Source organism: Anastrepha obliqua, chromosome 5 (assembly GCF_027943255.1).
Source record: "Anastrepha obliqua isolate idAnaObli1 chromosome 5, idAnaObli1_1.0, whole genome shotgun sequence".
Lineage (NCBI taxonomy): Eukaryota > Metazoa > Arthropoda > Insecta > Diptera > Tephritidae > Anastrepha > Anastrepha obliqua.
This window is the reverse complement of record NC_072896.1, coordinates 122,981,380-122,996,126: the sequence shown is the minus strand read 5'-3', so window position 1 is coordinate 122,996,126 and position 14,747 is coordinate 122,981,380. Positions and strand designations below refer to the sequence as shown.

The 14,747-nt window shown below is 33.1% G+C and overlaps 1 protein-coding gene across 1 annotated transcript in view; it reads left to right on the top strand.

Moving 5' to 3' along the window:
• LOC129249171 (uncharacterized) overlaps positions 1-2,290 on the top strand; it is a 40,955-nt gene extending 38,665 nt beyond the window's left edge. The window contains exon 2 of the mRNA XM_054888837.1: positions 2,228-2,290. Coding sequence (XP_054744812.1) covers positions 2,228-2,256 — 29 coding nt within the window. The 3' untranslated portion in view covers positions 2,257-2,290. The remainder of the gene's footprint in view (positions 1-2,227) is intronic.
• Positions 2,291-14,747: the final 12,457 nt, after the last annotated feature.

The following is a 14,747-nucleotide window of genomic DNA, read 5'->3' as shown; positions in this document are numbered from 1 at the left end:
GGAGCCGATCTCGCGTCTGAGGCGCGGGTACCTTACTCATAGATCTAAACACCCCTCTCCCGCACGCGCACCACTGGCCTTGGTGACGCCCACTTCGCAATGGGCCGTGCAGCAGAAATCGTAATATTTTAATTTCACCACAACTTCAAAACCAAACGTCCAATTTTAATCATTCAAAGACCAAATATTATCAACATAAACTGTACTTATTGATGAAATAATTTCTTTTGATAAGTATTAATAGCATGAGTAAAATAAACGCGTTTAAATGTAGTCCAAAAAAAATTCAAGATTTTTAAATAAAAATGTGGTTCTTGTGCCTCACTCGACATAGATAGGTATAGTGTGTCACGGACTTTTTTGTAGATATTTATAAGATCTACAATTAATTATAACGTTTTATGGTTCTATCTTTTGTAGTTTAGGCAGCGTACGCAAAATAAGAAACTTCTTTGGTTGATTTTTTCCAGTTTGTATCCGAAAAATTCAAATATCTTACGGAACCCTATTTTTTCCAAAATAAAATATAGTCTGTAATACTCGTGGATAATGTAGCTTTCGAATTGTGAAAGAATTTTTAAAATCGGCCCAGTAGTTTTTGAGCCTATTCATTACAACCAAACAAACAAAGTTTTCCTCTTTATAATATTAGTGTAGAAGTGTAGATACACGTCCGAAGGTTACCCGGGTCCACGTTTTGACCTATATCTCGAGACCCTATCTACCAATAGGTATCCAAACAATACGGAAATCATCTTCAATACCTACTTAACAATGTGTGTAAGTTTTGTTTAATTCGGTGCAAAGACACGGCGGGTCCACGTTTTGGCATATATTTCCAGACCCTAGTCATCAATAGGTATGAAAATTACCCCGTATTAAAGCACTTATCTACAGCTTTCATTTGATACCCATATTGTACATACACAACCAAAGGTTACCCGGGTCCACGTTTTGACCTATATCTCGAGACCCCAGTCACGGAGCGGCATGAAAAATACTCTGTACTAAAGCATTCACCAACAGCTTTCATTTGATACCCATATTGTACATACACGTCCGAAGGTTACCCGGGTCCACGTTTTGACCTATATCTCGAGACCCCAGTCACGGAGCGGCATGAAAAATACTCTGTACTAAAGCATTCACCAACAGCTTCAATTTGATATCCATATTGTACAAAGACATTCTAGGGTCCACGTTTTGGTCTCTATCTCGAGACCCTAGTCACGGAGCGGCATGAAAAATACTCTGAACTAAAGCATTCACCAACAGCTTCCATTTGATACCCATATTGTACATACACATCCGAAGGTTACTCGGGTCCACGTTTTGACCTATATCTCGAGACCCTATCTACCAATAGGTATCCAAACTATACGGAAACCATCTTCAATACCTCCTTAACAATGTGGGTAAGTTTGGTTTAATTCGGTGCAAAGACACGGCGGGTCCACGTTTTGGCATATATTTCCAGACCCTAGTCATCATTAGGTATGAAAATTAGCCCGTATTAAAGCACTTATCAACAGCTTTCATTTGATACCCATATTGTACATACACAACCAAAGGTTACCCGGGTCCACGTTTTGACCTATATCTCGAGACCCCAGTCACGGAGCGGCATGAAAAATACTCTGTACTAAAGCATTCACCAACAGCTTTCATTTGATACCCATATTGTACATACACGTCCGAAGGTTACCCGGGTCCACGTTTTGACCTATATCTCGAGCCCTATTTCCAAAATAAAATATAATCCATGTTACTCGTGGATAATGTAGCTTTCGAATGGTGAAAGAATTTTTAAAATCGGTCCAGTAGTTTTTGAGCCTATTCGTAACAAACAAACAAACAAAGTTTTCCTCTTTATAATATTAGTATAGATAAATATAAGGAAACAAAATGATTTTCTTCTTTTACTTAGTCGCCTGTGTCACCAGAGATCAGCAGAGTCGAAGTGAAACAAATTTAGGCCATAAGTGGGCAGGCTACAGCGCTCAGGAACATCCGATCTAAGAAACTCATTTACCATCTTGTAGAAGATAATTCTGAATCGAATATATTAATTCCAGTTGTGCTAACTTAGAATTTTTTTTTAATTTTTTATTAATATATAATTTTGTTTTTGTTACTTTTTGTTTTTTTTTGCAGTTTTTTAATTTTTTTTATGTATATATTTTTTTTTTATTGTGCTTTATTTTATTTTTTTTTTTCAAATCTCCAGCCTATGCCTATAAGTCGGACCGAAAATGATCACTGGAATCACCGAAAAAATCAATACAGAAACGATTTTGTTTGTCTTCCTAAGCTAATCCAAAACAGCACTGAATATAAATATTTGGGAAAGTAGATAATTTTTTGTGGCCCACGTCAAATTAAATACAATAAAATTAATTATTTCTAAACCTTCAAATTCTGAAACTGGAGACAATTTTTTAATATAGGTATTATACTACATTTTATTTTTTTTTTTCAATTTTTATAAATATATTATATTCAAAAATCGAAAACTAAAATTTCTTTATTTTTTATTTTCAAATTTTTAAATAAATATTAAATTCAGCAATAAAAAAGTTAAATCTTTTTTCCCAAGCTAAAGCTAACCACAATTTTTTCTCATCTTTTAGTCAATTGCTATTTGTACAATTCTAATTTTTGTTTCAGTTGAATATATTTGTCTGCATTTGAGATCTGCATGCTAGTCCCTGGCGTTTTAATATTTTGTTTTGCATAATTTTCCGGTGGCTGATTGAAGTCGTCGACTGCTTTGATGAACTTCCAGGCGTGGGCAAGCGGTTGATTAGTTTTAATAACTAGAAAACTTTGCGGTACATTGACACGGTTGCCCATTCGTGTATTATCCACTATTTCACTTTTCGATGACTTTGCGCACAATGCAGGAATGCGCTCAAGCGGAATGAACAATCACAATGCAGTCTAAGTGGCAATCTGGCGCTCGGAAGGAAGCATGTCTGGCGATTGGCGGCTTCAATGTCGACGAAGCAAAGTCGTGAAGGAAAATGAGATGGTATTTTTGTTTTTGTGTTGAATTTTTAGAGCAGTGCAGGGTCCAAATCGTTTTTTACTGGCCGTAGCTCTTGTTATTTATTACATATTTCAGTAGATGCTGATATTATAAAATCAATAACCGAATTCGTACCCAGTCACTGTAAATGTTTCTCTAAAATATATACCGAACCACTCTTGAGTATGAATTCAGAGAGCTTCTAAAATACTCTCCATTGCAAAATTACACATTACTATTTGTTTATAAAAATATTGTTCATAAAAATTTTCAATTTACTCATACAAAATTTCGATAAAGCTTTCAATTTTTTAATCAGAATTTTAGAGTTTTTCTGGGTATTCAGAAGTAGAAGTTTTAAGTAACAAGAAAATACCGTTGATTTTTGAACATTTTTTCGCTGAGGGGTCATGGCTTTTCTTCTACCCAAAATACGTGGCGGCCGCCGTGGCCGATGGGTTGGTGCGTGACTACCATTCGGAATTCAGAGAGAGAAAGATTAAAATTAGGAAAATTTTTCTAATAGCGGGCGCCCCTTGGCAGGCAAATTGCAAGCCTCCTACATTCATTTGTGGAACAACATCAAGACGCACGCCACAAATAGGAGGAGGAGCTCGGCTAAACACTCAAAACAGGTGTACGCGCCAATTATATAGTATATATATAATATATATAAATACGTGCGAAGATTTTTTTATGTATTTTAATTCGATTCATTAATTCGCAAGCTTCGTGAAATATTGTACCTGTATAAGATAATATTGTCAATAATATTTACGTTTACATGTCGGTAACTTAGACAAAAATTGTACGGTAATGGGTATAAATTTGTAGAAATCTTCTATACACAAAAAAAAAATTTCTTGTATTATTTATTAATTAACAAATTATCAAAAAAAAGGTATTTAAAACCAAATTAATAAAAAAGAAAATTAAAAAGAAAAAATTTTGCGAACAAATATTTTGGGAAAAAAATTTTAGAAAATTAGAGATATTTTTTGTTTATAAATTATAAATAAAAACTAATAATAAACAAGCAAATATTGTTAAGAAATGTATAAAAAAATGTGAAAAAAAAAATATTTTAGGAAAAAACAAATTTTGGGAAAAAAAATTTTTGAGAAAATTTCTGAGAAAAATATTTTGAGAAAAAATTTTTTTTTTTTATATTTAGAAAAAGATAATAAAATCATAAATAATAAAAAAAATTTACAAAAACTTAAGGAAAAATTTTTTTTTCTTATTATTTTATTATTTATAAATTTAGCAAACAAAACTAAGAAAAAGAATTATAGAAATTTGGAGATTTCTGTTTTTTTTATAAATTATAGATAAAACGCGAAGTTATTAACAAAAATTTATAAAAAAATATGTTATAAAAAATTTATATAAAAACATACAAAAATTTCCTTTCTTCTCTGCTTATTTTTCGAGCACAAAAGTGCTGTAACTTGACTCCTTACAAATGAAAATTATGAAAAAAAAATTTTAAGAAAAAAAATATTTGGAAAAAAAATTTAGAGAAAAAAAAAATTTAGAAAAATAAAATTTTAGAAAAAAAGTTTTGAAAAAACACTTTTTATTTTTTTAATTTATAATTTTATAAAAAAATGTATTTTTATTGTTTGTGTATGTAGGTATGTATGTTTTATTATTATTTGAATTATTTATAACTTATTAAAAAATGTTCCTTTCTTTCTAATCTTCTCTTTGTTTTATATATTTTTTTTTTTAATTTCTCACAACGAAAGAAAAAGAAAAATTTTGGAATTTTTTTTTTAATTTTTTTCATAAATTTTTTTAAATTTTTTTTAAATTTTTTTCATAAATTTTTTATTCCCAAATTTTTTTTCTAAAATTTTTTTCTCAAATTTTTTTTCAAAAATTTTTTTTTCCTAAAATTTTTTTTCTCAATTTTTTTTCACATTTTTTTCATAATTTTCATTTGTAAGGAGCCAAGTAACAGCACTTTTGTGCTCGAAAAGGAAGGAAAAAGAAGAAAGGATGAGACTTATACTAAGCCAGTTCGTGTACATATTAAATATCCTTTGGATTTCCGTTTTTTTTTTTAGTAGAGCCAAGAAAAATAGCATTGATTTCAATTATTATTATTTTTTTTTTGTGCTGGTGGTCATTTTTTTAAATTAAAAACTGCTCAAAATTATTTTATATAGACAAAAGCATCAACACCATCAAAATTCAATGGGCTGTAAAACTCTACACACAAACTTTGTCTAAATATTCAAATTACAAAGTGTGAAATATTGGAAAGAATTTCTTGCATTTTTTTTAATTAAAAAAAAAAGTATTATATAAATGATAAAAAAGAAATAAAGTCAATTTTTTTCTATAATTTTTGTTTATGTATAAATTTTAATTTTCTACAATTTTTTATAAATCATAAATAATAAAAACAATTTAAGAAAAAACAAGTTTTTTCTAATTTTTTTTGTTATTTATAAATATAAGAAACAAAAATAAGAACCATAAAAAAAACTAATTACAAAAACAAATCATATAAAATCATAAATTTGCAAAAAAAATTTTATCAAGAAAAAAATTTTAAAGAAAATGACTTTAGAAAAAAAAATTTGAGAAAAAACAATTCTGAAAAAAAGCTTGAAAGAAAATTTGAAAAAAAAAAATTTATAATTTATAATTTTAGAAAAAGTTTTTATTTTATTATTATTTGAATTATTTAAAACTTAAAAAATATGTCCTTTTCTAAATAAAAACTAAAATTCCAATTTTCTCTTTATTTTATAAAGTTTGTTTCATAAAAAAAAATATTTTATAATTCTTTTGTCATTTATAATTTATGAAACTTTTTTTGTTTAATTTTCTAAATTTATTCTTCTAAAATTTAATTTTCTACATTTTTTCTTCTTAATTTAGAAAAAGAAAAAAAATTGGAAGAAAAATTTTAGAAAATTAAAAAAAAATGTTAATCTACCTATATTTTGTTTATAAATTATAAAAGATAAAAACGTAATAATAATAATTCTTTTTTTTTATAATTTGTTTTTCTTAATCATCTTTTTCTTCTTCTTCTTCTTCTTCTTCTTCTTCTTCATCACCTTCACTGCAGCTATATGTCCTGTTTTTTCAACGTAAGAAAATTAAAATACTGTTATTGTTCTAAAAATAAAATATAATTATTGCATCAGTCGAAACAGGATCCAGACGTCCAATACTCGTGCCAGCGCCTTCGTAGACTTTCTGAAAGTCTTGGTGCTTTACGCTGACCTTTCAGCTTTGACAACTGATTGTCGCCCATTCCCTTTACTTGCTGGTTTCACTCTTTTCTTCTTCATTCTGATGTACAATGATTAATTTTGCGCCACCGCTTTGTGCCTTAGTCTTAATACAGTTGTGATATCAAAGGTAGCAATAAAACTAAAAAAAATGTCAACTGGTTGTACGACTGAAGCAAGTCAATTCCAAAAAAATACAAATTGATTTCTGATTCAAATAAGATTCCATTTGATTTTATAAGATTCCAGTTATTCACTTATTTTAGACACTTTTTTATTCTGTTACATTAAAAGCTGTTAGTGTTCGACTAAAGCAACAATAAATAAATTCAAACTCGTTGTTCTAAAAGGGCTTTAATCCGAGGCTGGGCATCTAACTCCCATTTCGCGCCAGCTAATACTAACCCTTTCGGCAGACTCTTTCATGCAGAAAAACCGCCGTACGTTGCGGCTTTGAATTTATTATTGCCGTCACTGACTTACAGCCCTTATTAAGACCGCAGGCATTTTGGAGACACATCAGTCGCTCATGCAAAAACAAAGGAAGAACGAAGAAGAAGAAAAAAAATTAAGAAGAGGAAAAAAACAAAAGCAAATACGAATAAAAAATAATAGAAAACTGTATCAAAAGAGTCCACAAGCAAAGTGAAAACATTTTGTTGTGGTTTTGTGCAAAAAGTTAATGCCAGTAAACTTCTGACATTTTTTCTTCAGAAGCAGCAATATGGCATCGCTTAAATTTCAGCATACTTTGAGTGAAAAGCTTTTAAGTGGCTTGTAGCAAAGCTTTAACAAAACAAAATTTAAAAAATTTTGCAACAGATTCAGTTAAAATTCTTAGAATTTCCCTAAGTTTCCGCAAACTTTACCTACATGTAGTGGTATTCAATTGTTATTGTTTTAGATGTATGTGTGTGCATGCATACACTGAAGGACCTAAAATTACCACTTACATTTATTTAATTTATTTTCTCTTTCCTTACTACCTCTTTTCACGAGTCAAATGCCAACTGTGCGCCACAGCAATGAAACTGGCAAAACAATTCATGCAGTACCGAGACGATACCGCACAGCTTGAATGGCAGACAGAAAGTGAAAAGTAAGGAATAAAAAATAAAAAAATATTTTAGACCACCCACAAATGCAGCCAAGTGGATTGGATACAAATGCGGATATATTTGCCTGTCAGACAAATGTCACAATTGACAATAGAGTGGAAGAGAGAGCGCAAAAGTGAAGAGGAAAAGGAAGAATAAGTAAATAAAATCTGAAAAAAAGAAGAACAATTCTGACATACAAATTTTAGCTATAAGTAAAAACGTAAAAAAAACTAAAAAGAAATCAACCTGCAGCGCAATAAAAGCATACAATGACGCTAAACTCGGATCAATACATATCAAAGCGTTGAAGAGCACAGCCGTAAAATGGTGTTAACTGAAGCATAGAGAGAAATTAACTAGGGGAAAGTGTGGAGGAAACTCTTTATTGGTGAATGCTTATGGAAATTGCGCACATTTAGCAGCTGTTGGCAATGAATTCAACATAGTCGCATGCACATATTTATGCACAAACGCGCCTGCAAGTATGCTAACTTTCTCCAGTGACACTTTTATAAGCATATCGCATACTACTACTACAAGCAGCTACGAAAAGTATCTGCACAAATATTTGAATTCATGCAATTGGCGGTAATTTATGCGCGTCCCTTATGGCTTCGAAGCACACAGCCATTGAATTATTGTTTTATAATACTCGGCTAAGGTAATGAAAAGTAGGGCACAGACATTTTTTTTTCATATTTAATAGGTATGAAGAGGTTAGAAAATTGTAGAAGCTAAAATGTGCTTAAAATATTAGGATTGCAATAAAAATACTTACATAATTATCATTTTGTTATTGTAATGGATTATATTTGCTTTCGTTTTCAAAGGGGGGTAGTTAGAATTAAATTTATTTGTGATGTGCACCTGTGAATGTGTGCAAATAAAATTCGGTATAGATCTTAATCGGTTTCATCTGTCCGTAAACTTTTGAATACAAGATTTTGTAGGTACTAAGTAATTATATTATGGATTTTATTTCAAAAAAGTGATTGTGTATTTTTAAGCGTAAAGTTTAAAGTTATAAGTTTAAGATTTTAAATTGCATGCGGTCACTCTAGCCAAAAATCCAGAAATTAGTTAGATAGATCGAGAATATCAAAAAATATATTTTTTATACCTATAGCAGTTTCTTAAGAAACTGTAATAAAACATGTAAAACATGAAAACTCAAAAAAATTATTAAAAATTAATGAAAATTATTTTTACAAAATTATTAAAATCATTAAATAAACTTAAGTTTATTCCTTACAAATTTTGTTTGTGGATGACGATCGAAAGATGACTGAATCGCGCTTCAATCTGCTGAAGACGGTTATAAAGGGTGGCTAAATTTTAGGGGCCGATATTGAATGTGAACCACACCTCATTTGAAATTTTTCAATTTCAGACTAACTCAATTTGAACCATAGAAAGATACATAATCGAGCAACGCGTTAAAGTTATTCAGGCTTATTATGTAAACGGGCGTTCAAATCAAAACGGGCGTTCGAAGAAAATCATCTTCAGTGATGAGGCACATTTCCACTTCAGTGGATTCGTCAATAAGCAGAATTTCCCCATTTGGGCGAATGATAATCCAAGAGTGATTGCCGAAAAACCAATGCACCCACAAAGAGTGACTGTTTGGTGCGATTTATGGGCCGGTGGCATCATTTAGCCACATTTTTTCCAAAATGAGGCCGGTCAGGCAGTTATTACTGTGAATAGTGTTCGCTATTGTGAGATGATAACGAACTTTTTATAGCCCGAATTGGAAGATATGGATGTGTGTGCCACTTCTCACACAGCTAACGAACCAATGGCTCTTTTGCGCGAAAAATTTGATGACCGAATAATCTCACGTCGCGGCGATGTCAATTGGCCGCCAAGATCATGTGATTTGACACCGTTGGACTTCTTTCTTTCGGCGGCCATTTGGCTGATATTTTGTTCCATACGTAATTGAGTCATAGCAATATTATCATAATAAAGAAAAATAACAATAATTTCCTAAAAAAATTGTATTTTATTTAAAATCAATACCGGCCTTTGAAACTTAACCACCCTTTATAACCAGTGATGGCCTAACTGTTGACTTGGCGATCCATTTGATTTCCTCCAAACAGGGTGCATACCAAATCCACTGCACCTGCCTGAGGTTCTATATCACTGCAACGAACTTACTGTCTCTTAAGCGCATCCACTGAGTAATTAAACATTTGTGAGTTAGTCAGCTAAGGCACTGAATGGTTCCAGCTCCATAAATACGGTTGTCTATCCTCCTCTTGGCAAAGTCAAATATTGCCATTGATAGTTAGATATTTTAGCCGATTTTTTCTAGAGGTAGAGAGAATGAAAATAGACGCATCCACTTGCTTAAGGAATCGCTAAAAAGTAGATAGCATCTGAGATGATTCTATGCTCAGCTCTAATTTCATTATTTCCTTTCATCTCCAGCAGTGGCGTACGTGGTACCCCTTTTCTGCTTTATTTCTCCACGAATTTTTTTTTTCTGTAAAGAACGACAGAAAACAACCTATTCCCCTTTAAGCATCGCGAACAGTAACTGGCAGTTCTCTCAGAAACTCACACACACTTCTTTCCACCATTCTGATATACACTGCTGTTTTCGTACTCGGCACCCATGATGGAAAGAATAATGAGATGGCGCCTATCGTGATCCCGTTACTTGTCTCTCAGCGAATTTGTTACGTGAGTTTAGCTCCCTTATGGCCAGATTATTATTTTCGTAACTTGATGTAGCATTTTTTTTTTGTTATTTAGTCTCGGAGTTTTACTTCTTTCTTCATGACATTTTTCTAGACTGTTCTAATTAAAATGTAATGTTTATAATTTTGTAAAATATACATTTTTTTGTAATTAGTTAAATAATTCACTCAGTTTTATTTAGCTTTACTTTTTTCTAACATCTGGTGGCATTGCCCTCGATTGCAGGTGTTGTTGGTGTTCTTCTGCTTTCGACAGTCAAATCTCTCTCTCACTACCTCAGTATTGCCTAGCTTTGGATATAAAAACGCACTAAAATGCCCATTTGAAGAAAATAAAACATCAAATTTTTATTGAATCACTTAAAGAACTTTGTATGCGTGACAAATTGTCTTTAGAATGTGCGTTTTTTTAAATAAATGCTTATGTACAATTTAATTTATGTGTTTTTTGTTAAGCGAGACTTTTTTGTTAAGGGAACGACTTATTTGCTATATTTGAGGTTATGTAACTAGATAAGGTACTCTTTTTGTAAAAATGCCAGTATGGTTTCTTTACTATTTTCTGTGTGTAAAGGTGTTCAATCTTACGAAGAGTTGAGAGAGGGACATTTAATATTCTTGCATAACCTTAAAAGGAGCAAAAAATTAAATTCGCACTTTCCAAATATCAAATTTTATAAGAACCAACTAATTTTCATTAGCACTAAAATCTTCTCAGAGTGGCCTTTTTTAACCTTCTTCTGTATATTAATACAGTTTTTTGTTAACTTAAAGCTTCGGTAGCTTTAAATTAAAAAAAAAGAAACAAACACGAAACTTCAAAATTTTCGCATTTTCGGTATAAAAAAGCACTAACTTCATTGCGAAGAGGAAATGGTTGGCAATACTGCACAACTTGGAAAAACGTGACGTCACGTACTCTCTAATGAGCGCAATCTTCTTTCTATCATTCTTGTGTAGAATGCATTCGGCTACGGGGGCCGCACTCGCCTCAATACTCACCTAATTTAAGTAACTCTTTCTGCTCAGACATTAAATTGTGTAAAGTCCAAGAATTTAACATGTAACTCTCCCCACATGCATATATATACACATACATATACACGCACTCTTGAGTTTGTATGAGCCACTCCTGCAACCAACGCTAAACTGCCAATATGTCCAGAGAGGCACATAAATTTAGATGGTTTGCACAGACTAATTAAAAGTGCTTGCCAACGACAAAGGTAAGGTGTAAATGGCAAAGTGTCTCGACACTAAAATGAACAACAACAAAGAAATAATAAATGGAGCAAGTAACTAGGACACTTATGTGATCAGTGGGTGTTTGCGTTGGCGCTCTGTGTGCTCTGCTGTCGTGAGCCAGGTATACTCAAAAACTAGTAAAAATACGTAACCTTACATTTTGCGAGTGGATTGCTGGGATTAGTAGGTGTAATTTTCGGAATTTTACTGATCCCGGAATTTTAGGGATATTATTTGGTAATTCCGGGGTCCGGAACACCAACCAAGAATAAAGTTTACGTATTTAAAATATATTAGCGAATTATTTTTAGAGTTTAAATTATTCCTTGTTTTATTTAAAGTTTGCTAGGCATAAACGATTTTTTTCTCCAAGCTTGATTTTTTAGGTATTTCATAAAAAAGCAAGCACTTCTTTGTCGAAATGGGCCCTCGCAGCGTGGCAGCGATATATTCTAAACTTACCTAAGCACTTGAGAAACACCAACTTTCGTTAGCTGAATTTTTGTCTCTCATTTAGGATTGTGCGCATGCAAGTTTGTCGTGGGCGTCCTCTGCACGGCTTCCTTGTGACTTCTATTGCCGTCTTCTCTACTTCGCTACTAGTACGCCCAATGCAGTTCCATTTTCGTCTTTTAGTTTGAATGTTGATTGGAGACTGTTCTTGGTCAAAAAACTACGGCATATAAATCTAAGGTATTTGTTGATAAACGTTTGAAGGCGTCTGCTTATCAAATCCATAAGATCTTCTGCGTAAATGTTCAGAAAAATCATAAGGCAGGTTCTAAGCTGTTCATATCGATCAGGTTAATTGCTGTCATTTTTGGCTGTTAATTTTACGCACTCTAAAAACCCAATTCTCAACCAAATACAAACTCTGCTGTTTTAAAAAAAGATGCTGCCAAGGCTGAAATTTCAATCAGCTATTCTTTTCGCAAAAAGAGTGACCTTTGTAATGAAAATTCGTATGTGATGAAAAAAAGTTATACGCAACAATCTTGAGATTTGAAACGACTAGTCCCGGAATTCTTAGAATAAAAACAAAAGCCGGATCCTGGAATGACATCCCTACTGGGTACCTACGTTGCTTTAAACAAAGGCTTAGCATAGGTTTTATCCCCGCCCCGAATAGTTCCGTAAGGGATTCAAAAGAGTATTTTCCTAACAACTCGGCTCTACTCCTAGCTAAGGCTGGACAAGGAAGACTACTGAGGCTACGGTGGAATTGTTCCAATGTTTCTTCCTCTTCCTCGTCTCTACAATTTCTGCAGTATTCTAGCCTAGAAGAGTGCCTACCTAACAGCTAATGACCGGTAGCACAAACGACGACCTTCGCGATGTTCTCTCTTGAGATGTTGAGCTATTCTCCTGACTTTGTCCCAACCATTAGCGGCCACACTAGCCTGGTTGTAACACAAGTATATTCTCTTTCCTCGACCTATTGGCCTCCAGGAGAATATTATTTTGTATGCTTAATTTGCAAGTTGCCATAGGAATTCCAATATTGTCTCTGTTTTCAAGCAGTGAAAGATTAGTACCCTTTCTGGGTAGCACATCAGCCTTGCAATTTCCTTAAATTTCTCTTATATAAGACTGCCCCTGAAGGCGGTGCTAATTCATTTAGAAATGCCACGCATGCCAGAGCAACCGTCAGCCGTAAGCACCAGGCGGTTGTGACGATCTATCAGTAAACAACGCTGGATCATGGAGCATATTGTTGCTTTTGTTCCAGATGTGAAAGTAGAATGGAGGCATTTATTTGACTTTATTTATTATTATAATTTTATTTGGAAAGGAACGATCAGCTTTTCTAATTAACTTTTCAGATTTGAGAATTTATACCCTACTCCTCTTTTGGACCAGTTTGAAACCACTCATGCAAAGTGCTTCTTAGCACCGATGCTTCTATGAGAATGCCGCATTCAATTACTGTATGGGGTGCAAAAGTTTATGTGTGTTTATATGTACTCTTGTGGGAGTGACAGATTCAAGCACCCACATTGCACAACAAATACCAAAAAAACGCAACCAACCTGGCTGCACTCCACAGGAAGAGGAAATGTTTGCTGGTGCAAGACGCAAAGCTGCACTGCTCCCCACATGCCTCGTGTATGTATGTGTGTACGAGTATTTATGGTACATAGTATGCAGCTTTAGCTTTGTTTGGTTTTCAAATATTTTGTCTGCTCTGGCGCCTCGTTACGAACATCGAAAGTCAATTATGCGAAGCTAAGAAATACGATAGTGCAGCGTGGTGTTGTAAGCGGAAGAAGGCGATACAAGTAGAGTAAAGAAAGCGATTGAGTGTGGCATGTTGCACTGGTTGTAAATTTTGCTGGAAGACGGTAAGATGTCTGGCGTGTATTTGCGCACCACTCCGAATACTTTACGCTGCAGCAGTGATTTGCTGATGGCGCTCTTTGCAGTGCGGCATTATCAGTGGTAATAAAATGGCACACAGGAATAGTTTTCCCTTTCTTCAATGCAGTAAAAATACAAGCAATGTAAAATGAAATTTCGATTCACAATAAACTAAAGAAGAACTTTTGATTTGTATGCCTTGGAGAAAAGTACAAAGGATAGGAAGGAAAAACAATATTTTTATTGCGTTCAGATATACATTTTATGTGTTTGTATAGTTTCCACTTTTATGATTTAAAGCACAAAATCGGAAATGCTTCGAAGTGAAAATCTTTATCATTTATATCGGGTATTTTTTAGCTTGATATCGACAGGCAGCTGAGAATAGCCAGCTGTGTTAAAATTTCTGTTCAATAAGATTTGGCAAGTCATCATGAATCATTCAACGTTGAAACTTACTTTAAAAACAAAAAATCGGTTAGTGAAGTTCGTAGAGCACTGGAGGCATCATCGGTCCGTATTTCTGTCGAAAAGAGGTGCCTTTAGGGTGAACGGCGGGGGCTATCAAGCCATGTTGACTGAAATTTTGTTTCCAAAAATTAATCAGATAAACATCGACGTCACTTGGTTCCAACAAGACGGCGCAATTTTGCGCACAGTGTGCTTAGCAATGACGTCATACGACCAGATTTATTGGAAAAATACTGAAACAAAAATTGAACAGATCGCGTGGACGATGTAACTCGTGGCCGCGGTGGACTTATACCGGTTATTATATAATATTAATATGCCCTGAAATAATTCACCAGATTATTAAAAAAAATGCATTCCAGCAATATTTCTATTTTTTATTATGATTTTAAATTATTAAGCTCTTAAAAGCCAACTGATGCATGCACTGATATCTGGTTTTGTCGTAGGCAAGCAACCATCAATGCACGATCAGCCACATTTCTGAACAGCGAGTGGGCTTTTGATATCTTTTTCGATATTTTAAAATTTAGTAGATATTAAATAATGATTTTTTGTAGATCCACACCTCTTTATTCTT